General features: G+C 59.2%; 1 protein-coding gene across 5 annotated transcripts; it reads left to right on the plus strand.

Moving 5' to 3' along the window:
* Positions 1-793: 793 nt before the first annotated feature.
* On the plus strand, positions 794-25637 carry IKBKE (inhibitor of nuclear factor kappa B kinase subunit epsilon). 5 transcript variants are annotated; one of them, XM_027564321.1, is made up of 22 exons: positions 806-1174; positions 1736-1810; positions 3634-3753; positions 4395-4535; positions 4878-5007; positions 6532-6713; positions 7733-7893; positions 8679-8789; positions 9097-9276; positions 9909-10105; positions 11304-11368; positions 11457-11548; positions 11671-11757; positions 14888-14957; positions 15073-15185; positions 16913-16989; positions 19382-19421; positions 20309-20410; positions 22068-22164; positions 22864-22976; positions 23174-23245; positions 24846-25637. In XM_027564321.1, exons 3-22 carry the CDS (start codon positions 3667-3669, stop codon positions 24877-24879), a joined length of 2151 nt encoding a protein of 716 aa, XP_027420122.1. In that variant the 5' UTR covers positions 806-1174; positions 1736-1810; positions 3634-3666; the 3' UTR covers positions 24880-25637. The 5 variants fall into 5 exon arrangements, with proteins under 5 accessions (XP_027420123.1, XP_027420124.1, XP_027420122.1 ...); XM_027564320.1 differs by having other exon boundaries at positions 11457-11542; positions 14882-14957; XM_027564319.1 differs by having other exon boundaries at positions 807-1174; positions 14882-14957.

Below are 25637 nucleotides of genomic sequence, written 5' to 3' on the forward strand. Positions count from 1 at the left end.
GGAAAGCTGGGAATCCTGAGTGCAGAACACAAGGTCTGAGGGACGTTTCTCCTGGTCCTGCTGCATGAGCCGGCAGGGCAGCCCCTCTGGGTCACGCCTGTGGGGGTGGGGGCAGGGCGCACCTCCGAGGGTACGGGCTCCTGTTCTGGTGCCACTGGGCTGGGGGTGGGGCTGCCGGAGGAAACCACCAGGTGTGGCCGTGGGAAAGTCCCTCCAGCTTTCTGTTGAAACATGGAATCTCCTGGCTTTAACCGTTTCTTACCCACTGCCATCTGGGAGCTGACCGGAGCTGGGCAGACCTCTCCAGCCTTCTCGGGAACTTGATCTGGGGATCTGGAGTCCTGACTGGGCAGTTGGCACCCCTGGGTTCCAGCCTCAGCTGGCCTCTGAAGATTGTGGGCAAATTCCTGAAAGTGCGTGAACCTCACTGACCTTAGTGCCTGTCTGTAAAGCACTGTGCAGTTTCCCAGGTGTTCCCAAGTGGGCTCTGCCATGTTGCCCTCACACCCAGCAGGGTAAATGTGACCGTCCTCGGGCCTTGGGTGAGAAGACCGTCTGGCAGGGGTCATGTGCTGTGCTCGAGGTCGTCCAGGAGGGCATAATCTGGGCTCCAGCGCTTCCTCTAAGACCTCTGCAGGCTCCCTGGAAAGATGAGTCAGACCAAACTCCTAGAAGTGGCTGGCTGGAGGTCCTGGCCCTCCCTGGGGCTCCTGGGTGTGGGAAGCTGGCTTTCCCAGGCAGTTCTTCACTTGGTTAACTGGCCCAACCTGCTCTGTAGACTGTGGGCTGAGTTCCAAACTTCCCTGCTCAGGCGAACCACAGGGAGATACAGAAATAACACCCCGCAGCCCACCACAGCCGCCCAGCCTCAGTGCCCGGCCTCTTTCGTGGCTCAGACCGGGTTCTGTTGCCTGCACTTGGGAACTCAGAGCATCCTCTTTCTCCTTCCTGCCAGGCTGGTGGCAGCCGCCAGCTGCCTCTGTCTCTTTAAGAGAGAGAAGGAACGAAATCAGGAAGTGGGAGAGAGTGGAGAGCCGAGGGCTGAGTTTCTTCAGGTCTCCGAGACCCGTGGCCACCAGGATGCTACGGATGTGGCCCGTGCAGGGCAGCAAGCCCTGAAAGTCTGGGGGTGCCTCGCAGTCCCACAGCCTGCCTGTCCCACAGCTGAGATGGGGTGAGTGTGCAGAGTCCACGCTGAGGGGAGGAGGGTTGAATGGGGGCGTCTGGGAGCCAGGCGGCTGCAGGACAGCAATCAGCGAAGTGCCAGGGTGCTGGCCGGCCAGGGTCGGCTCTGCGGGCTCCTGCCCCTGCCGCGTATCTCTCTGAGGCTGCTGCCCCCCGCCCCGAGGTGCCCTGTGCACCATCTCAGATGGGCACCCTTGCAGAGGACGGCTTGGAGGCCCTGAGAGGCAGAGAGGGTTTTACGGCGCAGAGGAGAACTCAGACACTCCCGTCCAAGCGTCGGATGCCAGCCTCCAGCGCTGCCTCTGTAATTTCCTTTTCTGCCTCCCTTCTGGGGCTGACTCTCACCTCTCCTAGGGTCCCGCTCACTGGCCCGAGCCCCTGGAGGGTGGGAGTGGCAAGGACAGTCTCCTGGAGCGGGATCGGTCTAGGCTGGAAACCCCCGGCTCTGTGGGGGAGGGTGACAAACAGGAAGGGGTTAAAGGGCTGATGGAGGCTGAGAGTGAACAGCGCCCAGGGCTGCCTCTCATCCGCCCTCCTCTTTCCGGTGCAGCTCAGCTCCTGGACTGGCCACAGACAGAAAGCACAGCACACTCTTGCCGGGGAGAGTCTCTGCCTGATCCGTGGGGTAAGTGCTTCTGGCGGCTGTAGCACCTGGAGACGGAGGGGCAGGGGTGGGGCAGCTGGTTCGTGGCTCCACTGCCCACCACCCTCATCGGTCCCAGCACCGCCCTTCTGGGCACCAGCTGCTGCGCTGGGGGCCGAAGAGCATGCACACCTGACCAGATGTGTTGCTGTTGGACCTGGGCACAGCCCTGGCGGGACCAGGAGAGAGCCCAAGGCACGCCAGCCCTGTGGGACTCTGCTCTCTGCGCCAGCTGCCCTTCCCTCGCACCTACAGCTACGCAAGGCCCCAGCACCAGCCCTGGGGAGGACTCTGCAGGAGCTGATGCCTCCCCTGGCTGGACCTTCGGCCTTGATTTCAGGATATCCTACCTGGTTCCTCAGCCCCAGGCCCGCAGGCTGATTCCTCCACAGCCTTGGAGGGGAAAACCTCACCAGCTTATTTCTGCTGAGCTATTACCTCATCTTCAGAGAGACTCATCCCTTCACAGCTTCTATAAAACGCAAACACCAATCCATCTTCTTAAACTGGAATTGACCCCTGATCTCTCCAAGTGGCCTCTGGCTCAAGGGATTGACCTTCTTAAGATTCCCATTAAAAAAAAAAAAAAAAGCTTACAGAGAGAAGGCTCGAAGCTAAGGAGCCGTGGGATTCCAGGCATGGTGACCCTAGGGTTGACCACCTTTGAGACGGTAGAACAGGAAGCAGCCCTGGCTAGTCCGGCCTCATCCGAGAGTATCTAGGGGGTGGGGGCCCCTCTCATGAAGACCAGCCCTGGCCCCGCTCTTCAGAGCAGCCCTGAATGTAACTCCTGAGGCTGCTTGCTCTGCAGTCAGTTGATTGAGAGGAACTGGCGTTTGGGGAGAAGGGCGTGGGGGCAAATACGGGGAACAGAGCCGCAGAGGGGTTTCAGATCCTCCAGAGGCCGCCAGAGCTTCTGGATGTGATGGTCTCCTGCCTCCCCTAACCCTCCACACACACACACACACACACACACACACACACACACACCGTGCATACATGCTCACTCACACACACACACCCGTGCACACATGCTCGCTCACACACACACATGCTCACACACACACATGCTCACAAACACACACACCGTGCATACATGCTCACTCACACACACACCCGTGCACACATGCTCGCTCACACACAGACACGCTCACACACACACACACCCGCGCACACATGCTCACTCTCACACACACACCCGCGCATACATGCTCACTCTCACACACACACTCGTGCACACATGCTCGCTCACACACACCTCCCTGAGCAGCGCTGACCTAGCCAGGCCGGCTTGCTGGCCGTGGCTGACAGCAGCAGGAAGTGGTGGCCCCGGGAGCGCTGGGGAAGGCCCCGGCTCGTGTTGCAATCCTGGAGATTTCTGGTGATGTGGGTGACGCTGTCTGACCTGGAGCCGTTCCTTCAAGCACTTTCTGCTTCCTGGGACAATCCAGGCCTGGATGCCAAAACCCAGAACTGCCAGTGCGGAGGAGAGGTGGCAGAGAAACGGGCTTGTCCCTGCAGAGTGGCCTGCCTGGGGTGGGGACGACAAGGACATGCGGAGTCGGGAGAGGACAGGGCCCTGCGAGGGGACCGGGCCAGGCTGTGTGCTGAGGGCCTGGTGGCGGGGCTTCTTTTGGGGGAAGTTACTTAGTCTTCCTGTGCTTTCCATTTCTGCCCCTGCCCCCTGGCCTCCGGAGTGACTGTGTGGAGCCCCTCAACGGGGTGGTCTCGGGCACAGCTACCAGCTGGGTCCCCAGTGTCCATCCTGGGTCAGGGGCCGCCCTGGACACCAGTGTGCTCTTTAGGGCGGAAGGCGGCCGGCCGGCCGGACGCAGGAGATGCAGAGCACCGTCAACTACCTGTGGCACACGGATGACCTGCTGGGGCAGGGGGCCACGGCCAGCGTGTACAAGGCCCGCAACAAGGTGGGACCCCCCCCGGCCCGCCCTGCCCCGCACCCGGGAAGGCGGTCCCCAGCGGGCCTTGGGGTTGGGGCGTGTCTGAGCAGGCTCCTCTGATCTGCACTGTCTGAGGCAGGGCAGGGATGCGGGGGTCTGAAAAGGGCTTCTGGGGTGATGCCCACTGGGCACGCTTTGGGGCTGGAGAGAGGGACAAAGACGTAACCCAATGTCCAGGGGAGCTGGCGGCAAATCTAGGAACAGCAGGGGGGCAGCAGGACCCGTTTGGATTTAACCTGCCTTTATCGCATTGACGGCTGTACTGGATACATGAGACGCACCGCACTGTCTTGGACTTAAGCGCTGAAGCCAGACAGGACGCTGCTGCTAACAGCCCGTAGTTACTGCCAGCAGCAACAGCAGCAGTAACACAAACCAGCCCCTCCCGGGTATCAGGTGTGCCAGGGTCCTGTCATCTCCCCGTGCTGCGGTCAGGCCCGGCCATGGGGCCCCCTGGGGAGGGGAAGGAGCTCAGGGTGGGAGCCCCCATCCCCAACCAGGCTACCCTGGCTCATCCCTGGGGTTAGCTCTTCCGAGTCTGAACGGAAACTGGGAGGCAGGGTGTGCTTCCCAGGGCAGGGGTGCCACTTCTGTTACCCCCACGGCAGAAATCTGGGGAGCTGGTTGCTGTGAAGGTCTTCAACACGGCCAGCTACCTGAGGCCCCGCGAGGTGCAGGTGAGGGAGTTTGAGGTCCTGCGGAAGCTGAACCATCAGAACATCATCAAGCTCTTTGCGGTGGAGGAGACGGTGGGTCCGGTGCTCGGTCAGAGGAGTACGGTCTTGTCTTTGACCCAGTCAGGTCACGGAATAATAGAGACCCGGCACACACTCATAAGTGGGTCACCTAGAGAGGAGGAAAGGCTGCCGAGGGGCTGGGGGCACTGCATAGGAAAATCGGGCTGTGGCGTGGGGCCTAATCAAGGAAGGCTTCCTGGAAAAGGTGACCTTGGGCTCAGTTTGAGGTCAGAGGAGGGAAGGCCAGCCAGAAGTGGAAACCTATAAAATGGGGGCTCTGGGCCCGTGGCCGAGCCACCGCAGCTCTGGAAAGAGGAGAAGTGCCCTCCCCAAGACCCCGTCCCTCTCCCACAGGGGGCCGGCCGGCAGAAGGTGCTGGTCATGGAGTACTGCTCAAGCGGGAGCCTGCTGAGCGTGCTGGAGAGCCCCGAGAACGCCTTCGGGCTGCCCGAGGACGAGTTCCTGGTGGTGCTGCGCTGCGTGGGTGAGCCCCTCCCTGACGCCCCGGGCGTCCCCTCCCCTGCCCAGGCCAGCCCCAGACCCCGCCCTCAGCGGCAGGCAGAGTCCCAGGGGGTGTGCTGTTTCTGGAAGAAGCATCCAGACACAAGAACGCTGGCACCTAAGAGGCGCCCTGCGCACAGACCTGGGACAGACGCTAGTGAGCGGACAGAACCCAGGGTCTGCTTCCTGCAGACTGGCAGTTTACAACTCCAGTTCCAGAGTACAATTAAAAACACCATTGTTCATGACGGCACGATTCATGATGCTGTTGTCATTCATAATGCTGTTGCTGTTCAGCTGCCCAGTCGTGTCCGACTGTCAGTGACCCCATGGACTGCCTCCCTGTCCCTCACCGTCTCCTCTTGGCTATTGTTCTTGCCTCTTGGCTATAATGAATAGTAATAGCCAAAGGGCAAAAACAATCCACAGGTCAGACAGGTGAATGGATAAACAAAGTGTGCAACATGCAGGTGACGGATTAACTAGTCTTAAAAAAAAAGGAAATTCCGACACTTGGATGAACCTGGAAGACACTGTGTTGAGTGAAAAAAGCCAGCCACACAAGGACAACTACTATATGATCCTTTTTATTTGAGGAACCTAGAGGCACCCCACTCCAGTACTCTTGTCTGGAAAATCCCATGGATGGAGGAGCCTGGTGGGCTGTAGTCCATGGGGTCGCTGAGGGTTGGACACGACTGAGCGACTTCACTTTCACTTTTCACTTTCATGCATTGGAGAAGGAAACGGCAACCCACTCCAGTGTTCTTGCCTGGAGAATCCCAGGGACAGGGGAGCCTGGTGGGCTGCCGTCTATGGGGTCGCACAGAGTCGGACACGACTGAAGCGACTTAGCAGCAGCAGCAGAAGAGAGATTCAGTCCATGGCAACAATAAGTAGAATGTGATTGCCAGCGGCTGAGGGTGACAGGGTGGAGAGTGAGTGCTTAATGGGTGGAATTCCTGTCTGGGACACTGACAGAGGTCTGGAGACACACAGTGATGCTGCACAGCCATGTCAATGTATTTAATCCCACTGATGCGTACACTTAAAAATGGTTAAAATGTAAATTTTGTTAGGTAGGTAGTTAGTGTTAGTCGCTCAGTCGTGCCCGACTCTTTGCAACCCCATGGACTGCAGCCCACCAGGCTCCTCTGTCCATGGGATTTTCCAGGCAAGGATACTGGAGTGGGGTGCCATTTCCTTCTCCATTGTTAGGTACAGTTTACCACAATTAAAAAAAAAAAGATGGGGAGTAACTGAGCGCCCTCCGCTGGGAAGCAGAGCCACCATCCTCTCAGGTTTCCAGGGAACCACAGGCTACCCCGACACTCCACGCCCTCGAGACCCCTGTCCCTTGCCCCATGTCCATCTCTGTCCTCCTGCTGTTCCCGAGGCCCCTGGGGACCCCTGGGTGTCACCCTCTGTCCGTGGCTCCTCCCCGGGACGGGCCCCGCCGCTGGGCCGGCCCCAGCTGGAGCCACTAGCAGCCCCACGTCTGTGGCAGCGGCCGGCATGAACCACCTGCGGGAGAACGGCATCGTGCACCGCGACATCAAGCCCGGGAACATCATGCGCCTGCTGGGCGAGGAGGGCCAGAGCATCTACAAGCTGACTGACTTCGGGGCCGCCCGCGAGCTGGACGACGACGAGAAGTTTGTCTCAGTCTACGGCACCGAGGAATACCTGGTGAGCGGCGTGGGGGCTGGCCCGCGCCCTGGGACTCTCGGCGCCCCTCTGGGGGCCCCGTCCAATCCCCCTGGGGCCAGGAGGGTCATCCCTCACCCCTAACCCTAACCCCAGAATAATTCATTCTCTTCTCCAAGGCCAAAAGGTCAGTGCTGAGGCCTGCCCAGACTCCTTTCCAGGCCCCCTGCCCAGATCCCTGCCCAAACCCCCTGCCCAGACCCCCTGAATAGACCCCCTACCCAGACCCCCTGCCCAGGGCCCCTGCAGAGACCCCCTGCATAGACCCCCTGCCAGGTCCCCTGCCCAAACCCTCTGCCCAGACCCCCTGAATAGACCCCCTGCCCAGGCCCCCTGCATAGACCCCCTGCCAAGGCCCCTTGCCAGATCCCCTGCATAGGCCTCCTGCCCAGGCCCCCTGCCAGACCCCCTGCATAGACCCCCTGCCAAGGCCCCCTGCATGGACCCCCTGCCAGGCCCCCTGCATAGAACCCCTGCCCAAGCCCCCTGCCAGGTCCCCTGCATAGACCTCCTGCCCAGGCCCCCTGCATAACCCCCCTGCCAGGCCCCCTGCATAGAACCCCTGCCCAGGTCCCCTGCATAGACCCCCCTGCCCAGGCCCCCTGCCAGGTCCCCTGCATAGACCCCCTGCCCAGGCCCCCAGCATAGACCCCCCTGCCCAGGCCCCCTGCCAGGTCCCCTGCATAGACCCCCTGCCCAGGCCCCCTGCATAGACCCCCCAGCCAGGCCCTGGGCTAGGCCTCCCTTGTTCAATCAAGCCCTTGATCAGATCCTCGTGGAGGATGGAGCCCTGCTGCTCACCACTTTGCCCAGAGCAGAGGCTGATAAGCCTGTGGCACACTCACTTTGGAGATGACCCAGGAGATGTATTCTGACAGTTCTGCTTCCTCCTGGAGGTGGGAGAAGGCAGTCTGAATGGGGGGGGGCGGGCGGGGGTCCAGGGGTGCTCAGGCCCTTGCCCCCTCCCCGTCCCTGACTGCTCTTTGGTTCCCCGGCGGCAGCACCCTGACATGTACGAGCGGGCAGTGCTTCGCAAGCCCCAGCAGAAAGCTTTTGGGGTGACTGTGGATCTTTGGAGCATCGGGGTGACCCTGTACCACGCAGCCACCGGCAGCCTGCCCTTCGTCCCATTTGGCGGGCCCCGGCGCAACAAGGAGATCATGTACGGCGACCCATGGGGACCCACGGGGACCACGTGGCAGGGGGCGGGCCTGGGCATCCCGCTGGTCCCTGCTGGGTCCCCCATTCGGCCTCTGACGGTGGGCCCAGAGGGCCTGGAGTGCACACACAATCCCTTTAGATGCTTGGATGTCGGTCCATCAGACAAGAAGCCACGCCTTGTCCCTGGCTGATGGGAGACCACATCTCAGTCCAGTGCTTCCCTTGAGCCCCACCCCAACCCCACTTGGGCTGACCACATCTCAGCCGAGGTTCCCAAAGCAATCTGCCCAAGGTCACAAAGCCTGCCAGGGCAAAGAACAGGGTGGGGGTAGGAGCAAGAATCCAGCCTCCTGATCCCAGGTCCCTCGGGGTTTCCCGCTGTCTTATCCAGAGGCTGTGGCTGCTCTCACTGAGGGCACCACCAGAGAAAAGAGGTTTCAGGTGGATTTGCAGGAAGGTCGGTGCTCCTTCAGCTCAGGGGTCAAGCCGGGCGGAACCGTCCTAAGTTAGGGAAAGGGGAAGGAGTCTGCCTTGGGTCAGGGCTGGCAGGGTAGCTGGACTTTAGAGGAGGGAAGGGTGGACTGTGGGGTGCAGGGGAGGGGACTGACCAAGCACAGCACGGGCACGTGGGGGAGCCAGGCAGGCATGGATGAGTGGTGAGGGGCTGATGAAACAGACAGAGGAGCCAGCAAGTCTCTGAGCCTCCAGGCCGAGTCTGTCCTCCCTTGGAAGCATCATGGGCTGGGCAGGGGGTCCTGGTGACCTGGTCCTGCCCACCCACCCCAGGTACCGCATCACCACAGAGAAGCCAGCCGGGGCCATTGCGGGCACCCAGAGGCGGGAGAATGGGCCCCTGGAGTGGAGCTACACCCTGCCCATCACCTGCCAGCTGTCCATGTGAGTGAGAGCCTGCAGGAGAGGGGATGCGGACCCCAGCCCAGCCCTGGGTCCTCCTCTCAGCAGAGGCCTGGCCCAGCAGGAGCCCCTGCTGTGCCACTGGCTTGGGTTCCCCCTTCTCCCTTCCCGGCCCCAGTTTCTCCCCCTGGAGCTGGAAGACCCTTTGGCTTTTCCTCCCCACCCTACCCTGCCACGCCCGCTCAGTCCTGGCTCTCCAGGGCTTTCTCAGTCCACGCCCCCATTTACCTCCTCCTGGAGGTTAAGTCTGGGCCCCCAGCCCCTGACTGTCTCCGTGTCCCGGGGGCAGGGGTCTGCAGAGCCAGCTGGTGCCCATCCTGGCCAACATCCTGGAGGTGGAGCAGGCCAAGTGCTGGGGCTTCGACCAGTTCTTCGCGGAGACCAGCGACATCCTGCAGCGAGGCGTGATCCACGTGTTCTCCCTGCCCCAGGCCGTCCTGCACCGCGTCTACGTCCACGCGCACAACACGTGAGCGGCGCAAGCGCGGGGCCCCTCCTCTCCGTCCCGCCCCCCACGCCCCCCAGCCCCGCCCCGGGCCCAGGGGCCTGTCCCGCCGGGCTCTGTGGGGCGCTCAGATACGGAAGCTTCTGGGTCCAGTCTCAGGTTGGGAAAGTACTAGTTCCATCAAGTTAACCACTGTTCCTTGCTGGGAACTTGAGAGATTCAGCAACCTTTACAAAGCTGACGTGCATTAGAAACCTCTTGAGGGGCGTGTGTGTGTGCAAGCACACGCTCACCGCCAGTGCACTCCCCAGTGGACTGCTCGTAGAACCCCTTTGTTTCTGGAGCTTGCTTGGGGACTAGGTGAGTCCTACCTAGTCCTGGGTGACCCTAGGGGACAAGGCTCCCTGGGTGCCTCTAGGGAGCGTGGCAGGAGGGGCCGTGAAGGCAGAGTCTGGACACTGGACTTTGTCTCCATCTGCTTCAGGACACCACCTCTACCCTTTGTCTCCCAACCCTGGAGAAGAAAAATCTCCCAGTCCCTCCCTCTGAAAAGCAGAGCCCAAGTCTTAGCTGTGTGTGGGTCACCCTGACGCTGATTCCTGCCTGTTGACACCCCCTCGCCTCCTCCTCTCCTGCCTCTGTTCCTGGTTTTCTAGGATAGCCATCTTCCTGGAGGCCGTGTACGAGCAGACCGGCGTGGCCCCCCAGCACCAGGAGTACCTCTTTGAGGGTCACCTGTGCGTCCTCGAGCCCGGCCTCTCTGCTCAACACATCGCCCACACCACGGCGAGCAGCCCCCTGACCCTGTTCAGCACAGCCAGCGAGCCCCCCAAGGGGCTGGCCTTCAGGGACCGTGAGTAGGGCCATCCAGGCTGGACCTTTTCTCCTCCTCACTTTCTCTTCCAAGGGCCAGAGGCTTATAATCCAGGATATTGGTTCATTAGATTTGTGGGTATGTCTTTGGGCCCCTGGGGTGTGGAGGCATCTCTGGGTTCTAATTCCGTAAACGCCTCTGAAATGCCGTGGGACTCGGGCCGGTGGCTGGACCAACCTGCGTCACGGCATCCAGAGATCTGTGATAGAAACTCCAAGGGAAACAGGGAGGGCTGGATTTCACCTGCTGTCTTCAGTCCATGCCTGACGGGAAACCTCTGAGTTTGTGTTGGAGGCGCAGGGGCCCAAGCTGCTGGAGAGAAGGGCAGGCGGTCAGGGGCCCAGAGCTCTGTTCTGCAAGTTCTAGCAAAAAATCACTCCTCGTTTGAATGATGCCAATTTCTTCCTCCTTCTCAGGGTCCCCAAGGCTGGGAGGGGAATTCACCTTAAAACCCCCGAGTGTGAGAAGTGTTAGTCACTCAATTGTGTCCCACTCTTTGGGACCCTGTGGACTGTAGCCCTCCAGGCTCCTCTGTCCATGGAATTCTCCAGGCAAGAATACTGGAATGTGTTGCCATTCCCTTCTCCAGATCTTTCCCACCCAGGGAGTGAACCGGGGTCTCCTGCATTGCAGGTGGATTCTTTACGGTCGGAGCCATCAGGGAAGCCCCAGTTCGTTCAGTCCTGTGGGACTCTGCGACCCCAGGGGCTGGGAGGAGTGGTTTGAGTCTCTTTTCTGCTGCCTTGGCTGTCGTTCTCCAAAGTGGGCACAAGGGGGCAGTGAGGGCTGCAGTTGTAAAAAAAGCACTGCGACTGCACTTTGCTCGGTCGTGTCCAACTCTTGCAACCCCCTGGACTATACAGTCCTTGGATTCTCCAGGCCAGAATACTGGAGTGGGTAGCCTTTCCCTTTTCCAGAGGATCTTCCCAACCTAGAGATTGAACCCACGTCTCCTGCATTGTGGGCAGATTCTTTACCCGCTGAGCCACCAGGGAAACCATAAAGAAGCACACTCAGGGCATTTAAGACTTAGGAGGTGGGGCTCCAGGCAAGCCAGGAAGCTGGAGGCGGCCGATAGGCGGTGCGGGCCGACTGTGAGCTGGGGCTGGGGAAGACGCGCTCAGACCTCGCCCAGGGCCAGACGGGCGTCCCTCCCTGACCTAGTCTTCATCCACAGCCGCTCTGGACGTTCCCAAGTTTGTCCCCAAAGTGGACCTGCAGGCAGATTACAGCACAGCTAAGGTGAGGGGGCGGCCGCCGGCTGGCAGGGAGGAGGGTTCCTGCAGGGGTCAGGGTGCAGGATGTCACCCTGCCCCGCTGTGTGTTTCAGGGCATCTTAGGTGCCGGCTACCAGGCCCTGCGGCTGGCACAGACTCTGCTGCGGGGGCAGGAGCTGACGGTTCGGGGGCTGCACTGGTTCGTGTGAGTGCCCTGAGGGCTGGGTGGGTGGGCAGGAGAGGCAGCCCAGGCCCCCTTCAGCACCGCCCTGGGGCTGGGCCCTCGGTTCCAGAAGGAGGCAGCTCTGATCGGGCTCCCTTCGGCAGGGAGATGCTCCAGGCCACGTGCAGGCGGACGCTGGAGCTCGCGAGGATGGCTCTCCTCTTCCTCAGCAGCAGCCTCGGCCCTGAGAGGTGGGTGTCTCCCGGGGCGGGGCCGCAGCGGGCGCGGGGCTGGCCCCTCTTCTCTGTCTGTTCCTCTCCTGGGCTTTCCAACAGTGCCCTTTGCCTCCTCCAGTTCAGACCTGCCAACCTCCCTGGCAGGCTGAGTGGAGAGACCATGCCCCGCCCCTGCCAGCTGGCCGCACTCACCTCCCCCTCTTTCCAGTCCCTCTGGGCTGTGGGCCTGTGAGGACCCTGCCCCTCAGGCTCTGAGGCAGCCCCCCTACCTCCAGGAGAAGGGGCCTCTGTCCTCCCCATCCGCTCTTTGAAAAGTGAGACCCTCAGCTGCCCCGGGCCCTGGGGCAGGGCTCTGGGAGAAGCACCCACACCCACACGGGGCCCCTGGGCCCGCAGGACGGAGGTGCAGGCAGGCTCATCCCCAGTATCCTCCTCCCGCCTCCCCTGGGCCTCTGCGTCCTCGCCTCCAAGGACTCCCTGTCCCAGTCCTGGGAGCTGCACACCCTCCACCCTCTGACTTGGGCCAGTTCAGGGTGATGGATTTGGAAAAGGGAGAGACTGGGGAGGAAGAAACCAAGCTGCAGGAAACGAGCCGCAGGAAGAGTCCGGTGGCCAGCACACTGCTGGGCAGGTGCCCGCGCTGTGGTGCAGCTGGGAGAGGGGGCCCTGCGGCCCAGGGAACCCGAGGGCAGCTGGAGCCATTCCTGGTGACAAGCGGTGACAGAGAGCAGAGGCTGTGCCGGACAGGCCTGGCCCCCCTGCCCCCCGCCCCGCAGCCCCTGTCCTCGGGAAGTCCTGGGAGTTCCCCAGAAGCAGGTCAGCACTGCAGACCCGCCTTCCTCCTGGCACCGGTCAGCGGCAGCTCTGACAGTGGACAGACAGGGCGGTGGCTGTGCACCGAGGTGGAGGCGGGGGTCTCCAGATGAGTCCCCAGCATGGCCGAGCCCCTGCCAGACGGTGGCAGAGACAAAGGGCTGCAGAGGGTGGGGTCGGCTGGCTGCTCTGGTGAAGCTCCTCTGGGCAGGGCTCTGCTAGGGCACAGAGCAGGCCTCCAGGGGTGATGTGGCCCCAGGCCTGCAGAGGGCCCCCATTTTCCTGGAGGAGACAGCCCTTCCCTGGCACGTGCAGGCGGCCAGACGGTTGGGTGAAGGGAGACTAGAAATGGGTAGAAGAAACCAGGGAGGTCTTCCTGGAAGAAGTGAGACTTTTTAAGGCCAGAATGTGAGTGAATAGCTGAAGGCCCTGTGCAGGGAAAGAGAAGGGGGCGGTGACTGGAGGGGTGGGGAGGTGCTGTGAGGTTTGCTGAAGCCGTGGCCATGGTGGAAGATGTCCTGCTGAGGAGCTGGAGAGGGACAGAGGGGAGGGGAGAATGCATGCAGCCCGAGGACCCAGTAAAATGACCAGTGAGGTTCCGGAGCAGGAAGGAAATGTGCAGAGAGCATTTGGGTGTTTGCCCGTCTTCCCTGGGCTGAGAGTGTGGGGCCCCAGGTAGCCCCAGGGCTGGAGTCGCAGGGTGTGCTGGTGTGGTTTCTCCCCATTGGGCTCCAGGGTCTCCCCTGAGGCATGGTGGGCGTGGAGAGTTCAGGGCCAGGAGAGTGCAGGGCCAGGAGAGTGCCTGCTCTGGGGCCGGTTTCGGCCCCCCAAGAAGGAGGGCGCTGGCCCAGGCTCATCGCTGACCCACAGCTGGTCTCCACCACCTGGTGCCTTCCCTACCTGGGCCCCTGTTTCCTCCTTTTCAAACTCAGAGGACTGACTGACCTCAGGGCCTCCCAGCCCGAGAGCCTCCCAGTCCTGTTCTTTGCGGGACATGCTCAGGCCGGCAGGCTCTTATGAGGTCTGATGACACTAGCTGCCTCCCACAGAGAACCCGAAACAATATTATGACCAAATCGCACATTGGAAGAGCCCAGGCACATGGCACTAAGGGGCCGTCCTGCCAACCTGGAGCCTCGCCTCACCCCTGGACATGAGCGCCCGCTCTGTGCTCTGGAGACGCCCGGGTACCCTGGCCTTTGTCCCAAAGCCCCCCTGCCATCTGTAGGCCCCACTCAGGCCCCAGGACTGACTGACGTGGGGACTCCCAGGGCTTCCCCACCCCCAAAAAGACTGCTTTTGTGTGAATGTGTTCTTTGATCCCACAAGCACCTTTTATGGGAGCAGGAAGGAGGTTTCTGTCCCCATTATATGGGTGAAGAGCCTGAGGCTTGGAAGATAAAGTGATTACCCAGATCCTGCAGACAGGGGTGTGGCAGCCAGGGCTAGGACTCTGACCTGCCCCTCCCGACTCCTGGTCCAGCTGGGCTGGGCAGCCTCATCCTCTTCTGCACAAGTATCCCATGCCCTGAAATCCGTCCCTGTGCTGAATAGTCCATTCGACACTCTGTGTGGGGCGCTTGCTGGTGCGAGCACTGTCTTAGACACTGCAGGTGTGGTGGTGAGCAGACCTGCCCTGCCTTCCGGGAGCCCCCACCCCTTCCTGCCTGATTCTCTCCAATCCTCCTTCCTCCCCACCCCCGCCCTCCCAAAACACACAGGGTTCTCCTTCCCTAATTATTATGGTATAAAAACAGCATAATATGTTATGCTAATTGTACTAAGTTAGAAAATATAGACCAGCAAAAATGAAATTAAAATGCTATATCCTGCCACCGAAGAGACATGATATCTGCATATATCCGTGGTTTTCTGGTACCTGTGTGTGTTAACCAACATGGCATTTCCCTGTGCTTGCTATTTTATAACCTGCTTTTCTAAGCTTATGATCCTCCAGGTCAGTACATTTCATCTATAGGGCGTGTCCATGTTCAGATTTCCCTAGTTATCCCCCAAGTGTTCTTTTCTGGCTGGTTTCACCGCAAACCGGGATCCAATCTGAGACCGCGCTTGGCGTCTGGTCGTTGTGTTCTTTTACTGTTGTTGTTGAGCCACTAAGATGTGTCTGACTTTTGTGACCCCGTGGACTGCAGCCACCAGGCTTCTCAGTGCCTGGGATTTCCCAGGTGAGAACACCGGCGTGGATTCCATGTCCTTCCCCAGGCGAACTTCCTGACCCAGGGATCGAACCCACGTCTCTAGCTTGGCGGGCGGATTCTTTGCCACTAAGTCCAATCCTTAGATCTGTTTTCACCCTTCCCTCGAGGTTTAGCGGCGTGGCCGGGGTGCCTGAGCTCCAGGACCTGAAGAGGACCGCAGAGCTGAGGTCCAGGCTGCGGAATGTGAGTGAGGCTGGGCTGATGGGCGGCCAGGAGCAGAGCTGAGAGCAGGGTTCTGGCCAGGCTCCCATCCGAGCCTCGCTGAGGACCCCACGGGGTCTGCCTTCGTGTCCCCCAGTTGGCCGAGGTCCTCTCCAGATGCTCCCACAATATCACAGAAACTCAGAAGACCCTGAGCGACCTGTGCTCTGAGCTGGTGAAGAACCGGGATCAGGTACATGAGGACAGAAGGTCTGTGGGATTTTCTTCTTGGCGGGCTGGAGGTGGGGCAAGGGCGGAGGCCGCAAAGGGCCGGGTGGCCCCGTTAGGAGTCCACCCGCCTCCCCTCTTCTCTTGGCGAGGATGCTGGGGTCTGCGGATCGCGGTGGGGAACCCACAGCCCTCCCATGAGACTGCCCAGAAAAGGCAAGGATCTGGGGTCCCACCCCAGCTGGGAGTTAGTGAATTACGAGTCTTAGAGGTGCAGTAGTTCTAATGGAAGAAACATCGCGTTCCCACCTCTTCGGAACCCTTGCTCTGGTCAGACCCTGGACTGGGTCCTCCTACTTCTATCATCTCAGGTCATCTTCAAATCAGTAATGATGCTACTACTCTTGTGCTCCTTTTATAGATGATGGGGCTTCGTAATGACAAAGGATAGGGCCCCAGGTCAGGTCTGCCTGCTTCCAGAGCCTGTATGGTTGGCCTACACCAGGGATTTACCCCTCTGAATCCCCAGTCTCCGTTCAGACAAACAGGAAAATCCCCATCACCGCTTCCCCAACGGCCCGTGTGCGGAGCGCCTGCCTGCCTCCTGGGCTTTGACCAGGGCGTGGCCCGCTCCTCCAGCCCCCACAGTCAGTGTCTGCACAGAGCCACACGCCCCGGTCCCCAATTCTGAATTCAGAAAGCTCTGAACACCTCGGAGCTGATTCTTCACTGTCTTAGCTGCAGAACCTGCACTAACTGACACGAGGCTCTTCCTGGTCTTTCTTTATCCCACTAAGTGACTGTTCTTACAGTCTGAAGGTTGAAGGTGTGTGATGACGGGGTGCTGCCCTAGACTCCCCAGGGGCGTCCATGATACAGTGTATGCGTGCTGACCCACCTTTCTCAAATCAGAGGGTGGTTCTGAATTTGAAACACTTCTGGCTCCATTATTTTGGATAAAGACTGGACCTAGGATCTTGTCCACTCCAGATCCCAGGTTGGGGAGGGTCCTGGAGTCCACAGGATCCTGGGAACAAGCGTGGGCTCTCCAGAAATAGCAGAGACGGGGTCCTGGGTGGAGCTGCAGGGAGGAAGTGAAGCCAAACAGGCCGGGGGGTGGGGAAGACCTGCCCTCACACCCCAACATCTCAAGCAGGGTGTGTCCTGGAAAAGAAAAGGACGAAACAGTCACGACCTTAGAGCCCAGGCTGAGAGGGTAGAGAGGTCATCTCCCGAGCTCCCTGTCTACAGGCAGGACCAAGGACCTGGAGTCATCCTCGTTTCAAACAAGGGTTGTTGCTTCTTTAAGTTCTTTCTCCTTGCGCAGAAAACACGACTTTTGCTTTTGCCAGGGGACAGAAGTTCCTCCTGGGCTCCGGCACGCAGGTGCCACCACCTCTCCTGTTCTGGGGCCCAGGGCTCCTTCCCAGAACCTCTTCTCAAGCCTTGTTGGGCAGCAAAGACCACCTTCCTGCCACGCGTCCTGCCTGGCTTCTTCCGTGTGTGTGTGTGTGTGTGTGTGTGTGTGTGTGTGTGTGTGTGTGAGAGAGAGAGAGAGAGAGAAAGAATAAACACAGGAGTGAGAAATGACTAGCTAAGCAGAAGATGCCTCAAACAGAAGAGTTACCCCACTCCCAGACTGGCCCCCAGAACTGTGGCCACCCAAAACGAGGCTCCTCCTGTAGGGAGACAGCCCGCTTCTCCCACAGCCGTCCCTGCCTCCCTCACCTTGACCCGTGCGGTTCGATTCTTCTGTCTCCTGCCCACAGCATCCAGCAGATTCAGTGCTGTTTGGACAAGATGTACCTCACCTACAAACAGTTCAAGAAATCCAGAATGAGGCCAGGTGAGCTGCGGGGAGAGCAAACCCCTCCTCTCCCCTCCTTCCTTCCCTCCAGTTAGCTGGCTGTTCGTAATACCGCAGCAGCATCGGGTGGCGCAGCTGGGCTGGGGTATGGGAGGTGGGGAGGAGTGGGGGGCCCCCTACAGACCACTGAGGGGCCTGAGCCTTTCCTGCACCCATTGCCACCTGGGGGCTCCGCTGAGACCTGGGTGCTATAGGAAAGGCGGCCTGACCGAGACCCCCCATCTTCTCAGAGCACTTTATGGTTTAAGAAGTGATTCCCTGTCCGTGTGTCTCTGGCTCACTAAGGTCGTCAAGCTTTCCAGAAAGGGGAGGATGAGGAGAAATACCAGTTAGCGTCGCTGGTGCAGGAAGGGGAGCCTGGGGAGGCCCCAGCTGGCTCGTGGGGTTAGGGAGGTAACACATTCCAGGAACTGACCCTCTTGCCCACGTGCCCCTAGCATTTCCTCATGTGCAGGAAATCGATGTTTGAGGGCTTGGGCTTGATTGCAAAGCTCTCTTCCACCCCTAAGATTATCTAAAAAGTACTGTCCCATAGAAATATAATGCCAGGCACATTTGTAGTTTTAAGTTAGCTAGTAGCCAAAATGTAAAAAGTAGAAACAGGTGAAATTTACTTTAATAATGTATTTTATTTCACCCAGTATATTCAGATTGTCGTTTCAGCATGTAATCCATGGAAACAATTATTAAAGAGATATGTTACAGTCTTATTCTGTGCTGAGTCTTCGCAGACCCTCGTGTATTTTATGCTTACGGGGCACCTCTATTCAGAAGCTAATTTCTTTAACAGAATTACATGTACTTTTACCAAAACAATAAAGCTGGGTTTGATAGGGAAAAAACGTTGCACACTGCTTTAGTTTTTAAATATAATCGAATTTGTTAAGTTAAAACAAAAATTCAGGTTCTCTGTCGTATCAGCTGCACTGGCCACACTCCAAGTTCAAAGCAGCCACAGGGCCGCCGTGTTGGACATGCAGTTTCTGAAAGATGGTGGTCTCTCCTTGGGAGCCTCAGTCCTGCCTCTGGGTCTGACCTTGAAGGGAGCACAGCTCAGGAGATGGGAAAACCAAGACTGCCCTGTTCCTGAGGCCAGGGGGCCATGGGCTCAAGAAGCCTGGCCTGACACCCAGCTGACCACCTTTGCTGTGACGTTAGGAGACTTCCGGAGGTTTCTCTGCCTCCAACACTGGAATCCTGCCATCTTGTGACCACTACACTCTGAGCACCTCCTGTGTGCTGGGCATTGTTCTATGGACAGTGGGTATATTTTTAAAAATTATGTGATGCTCATAAAAATCGTAAGACACTATTAACCTCCCCATTTTATAGATAAGGAAACTGAGACACAGGAAAGTTAAGTAGCCCGAGCAACCTGGGTCCAGCTGCTTTGAGCCACCCCATTTTACAGCCTCAAAAAGAATTTCACTTGGATCAGTCTGTAAGAGTCCTTTATTCAAGTGTATAAAGAACCAGGACAAATAACACTTCACTGCCAACACCTGGGAAAAGATGGCATTGTAGAAAATGCCCCATCATTTGCAGGGCACTTTCTCACTTTCCCTTCACTCCCATCCTGTGTGTTACAAGTGACGGATAAGGCAAAAATCAATTGCCTACAGCACCCTGCTACGATAACAGGAAGGAGGCAGACCCAGGCCTCGTCCCGGATCGCCTGGACCTCACAGTCAGCTGAGCGCAGGGCCCAGGACAAAGAGGCCAGGGAGGGAGGCGATTCCGCTATCAGGGGAGTGATGGGGGTGGGCAGCAAGAGACCCCCAGCGGCAGGAACCGCCTTATCACGTCGTGTTTCTGCCGCTAACCAGAGGCCATTCCCCTGGAGTCCAGGAGAGGGCAGCACCTCCCCAGTGCAGAGAGCATTAGGCCGCAGCCAAGGCAGTGAGAAGCTCAGCCCTGCTGGCAACAGTGCTGGGCTGAGAAGGGAAGATCAAAGGTGGTGGCCTGGCTTGGGCGACCCCTTGCTTCAGAGCCCAGCTGTCCGCAGCCTGAATATTCAGGGACGGAGTCCACCAGCTGTTAGCATCTGCCTTGCGGGGAGGAGGACTGGATGAGGGGTCAGGTCACATCCTTCAAGGCCCGTCTCATCCGCCGGTGCCCACCTGGAGCCCTAGGCGCCCGTCCCGCCACCCCCGATGAGTGGGCTTGCCTGGCCCGCGTGGGCCTCTGCCTGCTCATAATGCAGGGTCTTGGGTGCTAGTCTCCCTCGGCCTGTCCTTCTGGCTCTGCAGGGCTGGGAGCGCCGGGCAGGGCCCAGGCTTCTGCCTTCACCCTTGCAGCTCGCCCGGCCCTCGCGCCGTCTGCTCTGCTGACCGATCGCATGCGTGACCTCAGCCCTGTCTGTCTCCTTCAGGGCTGGGCTACAACGAGGAGCAGATTCACAAGCTGGATAAGTGAGTGGCCTGTGCCCCAGCAGGCGGGTGAGCCGGAGGGTGGGTGTCGCCAGGGGACAGTGAGTCTCTGTGCCAGACACGAGGTGGTAAAGGGCCCTGGCCCCAGGCCCCAGCTGGGCAGGAGGAAAGCTGGGGGGGCACTAACTCTGGGGCCAGGTTGGGGGCGCGTTTCTCAGCAGCAGTCTTGATGAGACTGGATTGACTCCTGGTATGAACACAATTGTATGAGGGCTTTCCTTTCCTGTTGCCCTCGCTGATTAACCATGTACCGCTTTATGCTCTGGGATCTTTCTGCTCTAGCCCAGGCTCTCCTTTGGATGTCCCTCTGCTTCTCTGTCTCCTGGACACTCTCTTCTTCCAGGAAGCCTCCCTGACTTCATACTTATTTGAGGACTCACCCCTGACCACACACACACACACACACACACACGACCATCTCTCCTCTCTGGGGGCTGAGCTCGAGTGTGTGTGTGTGTTTCCCAAGACCCCTGATCCTTCTCGCACATCCCTCTGCTGGGGTGTGCTGTGTGCTGGTTGCTCTGACCATCACCATGCATGTGAGCGAGCACCGTCGCCTGCACCCCTGACTACACACACACACGCACGCACACACAACCATCTCTCCTCTCTGGGGCCTGAGCTCGAGTGTATGTGTGTTTCCTGAGACCCCTGATCCTTCTCGCACATCCCTCTGCTGGGGTGTGCTGTGTGCTGGCCGCTCTGACCATCACCATGCATGTGAGCGAGCACCGTCACCTCCTTTGGGGAGGTAGCCCTGCTCTAGGCCAAGGGGATGGACACTTGGGCGCTGGAGGCGCCAGGAGTCTAGGCTTGTGCTCCGGTGGCTCTGGCTGCTCATCTCTGTGCCTCGGTTTCTGTCTTTTCAGGGTGAATTTTAGTCATTTAGCCAAAAGGCTCCTGCAGGTGTTCCAGGAGGAATGCGTGCAGAAGTACCAGGCATCCCTGGTCACACACGGCAAGCGAATGAGGTAACACTGGGCCTCCCTTCTGAACTCAGTTCCCAGGGCCCTCCAGGCCTGGCCCTTCCTGGCCTCAGACAGCCCTGGGCTTTGCAGAGCCCCCGCTGAGAGGGAGGCGGTACTAGAGGAGCAAAAGCCACAACAAAGAAAGGTGGTTCTGTGGCCCTGGGTGGACCAGGCAGTCTGCTGGGTGATTTCTGTTAACTCAGTCTCACAAGGTCTGCCCTCTGCAGTGGACACTATCACCCCATTTCACAGATGAGGAAACTGAGGCTCACAGAACAGCTGCTGCTTTAATACCACACCACTAGTAAATAGCAGCCCCAGGACTAGCATATGGGTATGACCGCGTCTAAAATCTAGATTCTCTCCCTCGTCCCAGGTGGTTGTGTTCAGAAACCCCCTCTCTGGGGACTGAGATGGGGACACGTGGCCTGGGAAGCAGGGGCAGGCGGGCCCCCATGTGGAGCCCCCTCCACGCTGTCCCCTGTGGGAGTGTTTGGTTTCTGCCCCTCAGACAAGCCCCTCCCTGAGACGAGAGGGCCGCTTCCCAGGAGCGGTGGGTTCTGAGGATGGAGAGGAGACTCACCTTAGAAGACAGCTTCTGCCTCCCCTGCCGGAGGCCACCCCCCATTCTGACCTAATGGTCTGGAGTTGGGCTTGGCCAGTGGCCTTTGAATGCTGCTCAGTGATTCTACAGAGAAGGCAATGGCACCCCACTCCAGTACTCTTGCCTGGAAAATCCCATGGACAGAGGAGCCTGGTAGGCTGCAGTCCATGGGGTCTCGAAGAGTCAGACACGACTGAGCGACTTTTCACTTCACTTTCATGCATTGGAGAGGGAAATGGCAACCCACTCCAGTGTTCTTGCCTGGAGAATCCCAGGGATTGGGGAGCCTGGTGGGCTGCCGTCTATGGGGTTGCATAGAGTTGGACACGACTGAAGCGACTTAGCAGCAGCAGCAGCAGTGATTCTGATGCGTCACAGGGCTGAGAGTCGAGCAGTGGCTGAAGCCTCCGGGAGCTGGCGTCCTTTTAATGTTGTGGGGCAGTGTCCTTGCTCACTCCCTCTGCTTAGAGAGAGAAGAGAATTCTTAAGAGTCTTTTTAAAATTAATTAATTTATTTTAATTGGAGGCTAATTACTTTACAGTATTGTGGTGGTTTTTGCCATACATTGACATGACTCAGCCACGGGTGTACACGTGTCCCCCATCCTGAACCCCCCTCCCACCTCCCACCCCATCCCATCCCTCTGGGTCATCCCAGTGCACCGGCCCTGAGCGCCCTGTCTCATGCATCAAAGCTGGACTGGCAATCTGTCTCACATATGATAATATATATTGCTCTGGAGATGGGGGCGTCAGCAGGCCCCAGTTTGAGCACCCCAGAGCAGGCGTCTGGCCTCTCCGGAGCCTGACCCAGGCCCTCGCTTACTAAGCTTACTGGCTTGTGCATCCCGGCCCGGGAGGGGCGTGCAGCCCCCACAGTGCTGGTTCTCCAGGACCCTCGTCAGCACCCTTACCTGGGGCAGATGTGGGCTGAGGGCTCCTGGAAGGGCAGGGGCAGGGTGGGTGGCCAGCGCCCCAGCCTCTGCGTGGGAAGCCTCTCTGTGTCTGTGCTGGCCGGCGGCGGGCCGGGCCCTGACGCCTCTCTGCCCTCTCCAGGCTGGTGGACGAGACCAGGAGCCACCTGCGCCTGGTGGGCTGCTCCGTGGCCGCCTGCAACACGGAAGCCCAGGGAGCCCAGGAGAGCCTCAGCAAGGTGGGCCGCTTCGGGGCCCTAGCCGTGCCAAGCATGGCCACGCCAGTCGGACGCCTGGGAGGCATCCAGGCCATTCCCCTGCCTCAGGGCAGAGCCGTGCTTGACCACGTCCGAGGACTCTGGTGTGGCGTGGAGGGTCTCTGACCCGCCAGGATAGAAGGCAGTGCCCAGCGTTCTCAGAACAAGCATGCTCGATAACAGGGCAGAGGCTCCCAAACCCTGGGGCATCTTCTGGGCCCCGTGCAACCTGGGAGGCTCCCCGAGGGAGGTGACCTGAACGCTCCTTGGTCTTCTGATCTGTTCTGCTCAAAAGACCAACTCAGGCAACTCTGAGAGGCCACTTGCCTTGCCAGCAGGGACAGAGAGGGGCTGTTCTTCAAGGAGTAAGGCCCACACAGCTCCTCCTCTCCCCAGCACTGGACACATTCTTTCAGAGACGGTGCTGGGCTGCCCCCCACACCTTCTGCATCTTCTGACTCAACTGTGTCCTGACAGGTACAGGTCAGACACAGAGGGGAGCCTGACAGGGGAGCCCCATGCTCCCAGGATAAGAAGGGGGGGCTTGTGGGAAATTCCTGACACTCCAGGGATGTTGCCTGGGGATAATTTTGTTACGAGTTGCTTATGCCTCCCCGCACCTCCACTGCGCCCAGCACCTGAGCTGGCTTATCCCTTCTGACTAAAGTGTGGCTCTTTCAGATCCTTGACCGACTATCTCACCAGCTCCTGCAGGAGAGAACACAGGGGGCTCAGGCCTCCCCACCCCTGACAGCTCCTTATCCCAGCTCTGTGCTGAAGGACCTAGTTCTCCAGTAAGTGCCAGAGTGGGGGAGTGTGAGCGTGTGAGCGTGTGTGTGTGTGTGTGTTAGGGGCTTTGCCCCTTGCCAGGCCCAGTAGGCAGGAATGAGGCTCGGTGGGGCTGTGGGGGAGGGAGGCTCCCAGGAAAGGTCAGGCGGAGGCTTGCCTTGGTCCTTAGCCACCATTGCCTCTCTTGCTTGGCCTTGAACAGCATGCAGGAGCTCCATGGGGAGATGAAGGTGCTGGCGTCTGACCTCCAGGACAACAACCGCATCATTGAAGGGTGAGGCGTGCCCGCTGTGCAGGGGTAGGGAGGCCGGGTCCTCAAGCAATCCTTGCCCCAGGGGGACAGGCCCCGTGCCTGCCCAGGCAGGTGTGATGACAGGGGTCCACGGTCCAGGGCTTTGACCTTGCCCCCAGGTTAGTTGGTGTGCTGACCAGGTGGAGGCTTTCACTGTGCTCTGGAGGATGCGGGTGGGCCTCAGGGCAGCCACGTGGATTTGTGGCCGTGTCCAGCTCTGCATGAACGTGGCCTCTACCTGACGCCCAGACCAGCTCCTTTAACCATACAACCATCCTCAGAGTGGCGATGACCCAGGAAACGCAGAGCAGAGCTGGAAGAACTGGCTCGGCCTGCAGGCCCCCTGTTAGAGGCTCTGCGTCATCGTCGGACGGGAGTCCACTCCTGGGCTAGGGGAGGGTGGAAGTCGGGGGGATACTGGCAGATGCAGCGGGGCTCAGCCTTTGGATTTTGTGTAAAATTCACAAAAGAAAGCTGGAGAATAACAGAGTGACTGGCTTCTCATATTACCAAGTAAGCACCATTGGAAGGGAAAAAAGCCCTGCCATCTAGAAGTCTCACTTTCGAAGGTGCGTTTGAAAACCAAAGAGAAGGAAGGACACAATCTCAGAAGCAGGGGTGGTCCCGTTTACACATATACACACTCACACGTGCATGCACGCACCTCCCACGTCTTCCCCATCATCCTTACGCCTGTCACTTCCCCATCTGGGAACCAAAGAGTCTGCAGAGATTCCTACCGAGTGTGACCCTGCTTGCTCCTCACCCACCGTGCGGCCCCGGGAAATTTCTTTGGCTCTGAACTCCACCACATTCCCAGAGATTCCACCTCCTGGTGCTAATAAAGGGATTAAACGGGATGAGAGACGCACTGTGCTGGGAGGGAAGGGTGCACAGAGCTGGGATTCACTAAATGGCAGGTGTTCCCTGAGGTCCGCGGGAGGTAGGGAAGCTGGGAGCAGAGCTCACGGCTGCTCCTAGAGTTTCAGAGGGTCCTTGGGTTGGGGAGGCATCCCATGTCACATTCTGGCAAGAGGAGAACCCATCCTCCTAAATACCCACAGGGAGACGATTTGACAGCTTCTTAAAAAGATTTTCCGAAACAACCCTTAGGGGCAGGAAGTTCTAATTTTAGTGCCAACATAAATTTTCCTTGCTGTGATATGTAGTCTATTTACAGAGAGCTAACGTTTTTATTTTAGTGGATTTTTTTACTTCCTGATTCAGAGCTGTAACCAAAGAGCCTAAAGAAACCATCTGAATTCCGTTTCCCCTCCTCTTAACCCGAGGCCACAGTGGAATCCCCAGGGGAGCTTTTAAAAGGAACAGATGCCTGGGTCTTGGCCTCAGAGGCTCTGACTGCCGCTTGGAGTTGGGGATTTTCGCAAGCTTTCCCAGTGATTCTAAGGTGTAGCCAGGGATGAGAATAAAGTTCTTGTCAGGAGACACAGGCGCTCCGGGAGGAGAGCGGAGGAGGGCCTGACGAGCCTGCTGCCCCTGAAAGCTGACGGTGCGGGTCCCCGGGCGGGGTTCTGGCCTCTCCACCTGGGCAGGAGACACTAACCGTGGCCTTTCTTTACAGGCTAAGCAGGATCCCACTGGCTCCTGACATCTGAGCTTGGGGATGTGCCCGCGGCATCCTGAAGCATTACGGTTGTTCAAGCACTGCCCGGCTGCCGGCACCGGGGACCCAACAGGACGGTGCCGGGTCCACCTCACCAGCCTACCTCCCTCCTGGCTGACAGCCGGGAGTCTCCAGCATTACCTTCTGCTGCCTTTCTTGGGGGGGCAGCGCAGCAGGCCCGGGAGCACCAGCCGGATCCCAGGCTGACCTGCACCCCTGCACGAGCCCGGAGCCAGCCCCCCTGTCTTCCTCGCCGTGCAGCAAACCTGCCGGACGGTGGGGCCAAGGCTCCCAAACGCCCTCCCCCCGCCTGCCCCGGTGTGCAGGGCTTCACTCCTCAGGGAACAGAAGAGGGGGCCTCCCGGGGGCTCCCCAGGGGGCCGGGGCAGACTACTCCATCCCCGTCTTCCTTCCTCTTCAGGTGATTGATGTTGAACAAATGGACCTCCCCCGTCTCCCATGGCTGCTGAGGGTCACTCGTCGAGGAATCAGGCATGACGGCCCGATTTCCCATTCCCTCCAGTCAGACCGAGCCTAAAGCTGAAGAACGGGGTGGTCAAGGCCGGGGCTGTGTCTCGGGGACCTTCCCCTCTCCCTCTGGGGCACCACCAGATTTGGGGGTTCGCAGCCAGCGGCGTCGACAGTAGCTGTGCCGGTTAGCACAGGCCCATGAGGCCGGAGCCCCGAGGAAGTCAAGGCCTGCAGCTTTCAGAAATGAAATAAACAGGACCCTTTTCTGGGTGGCTGTCA

This window comes from Bos indicus x Bos taurus, chromosome 16 (genome assembly GCF_003369695.1).
Source record: "Bos indicus x Bos taurus breed Angus x Brahman F1 hybrid chromosome 16, Bos_hybrid_MaternalHap_v2.0, whole genome shotgun sequence".
In the NCBI taxonomy this organism is placed as follows: domain Eukaryota; kingdom Metazoa; phylum Chordata; class Mammalia; order Artiodactyla; family Bovidae; genus Bos; species Bos indicus x Bos taurus.

Bases quoted from the DNA above. Each gene is read 5' to 3' on its own strand.
- IKBKE (XM_027564319.1), top strand. From the start codon at position 3,667: ATGCAGAGCACCGTCAACTACCTGTGGCACACGGATGACCTGCTGGGG. The intron at 20,411-22,067 runs GTAACACTGGGC...TGCCCTCTCCAG, and splicing joins ACACACGGCAAGCGAATGAG to GCTGGTGGACGAGACCAGGA. The intron at 22,977-23,173 runs GTAAGTGCCAGA...GGCCTTGAACAG, and splicing joins CTGAAGGACCTAGTTCTCCA to CATGCAGGAGCTCCATGGGG.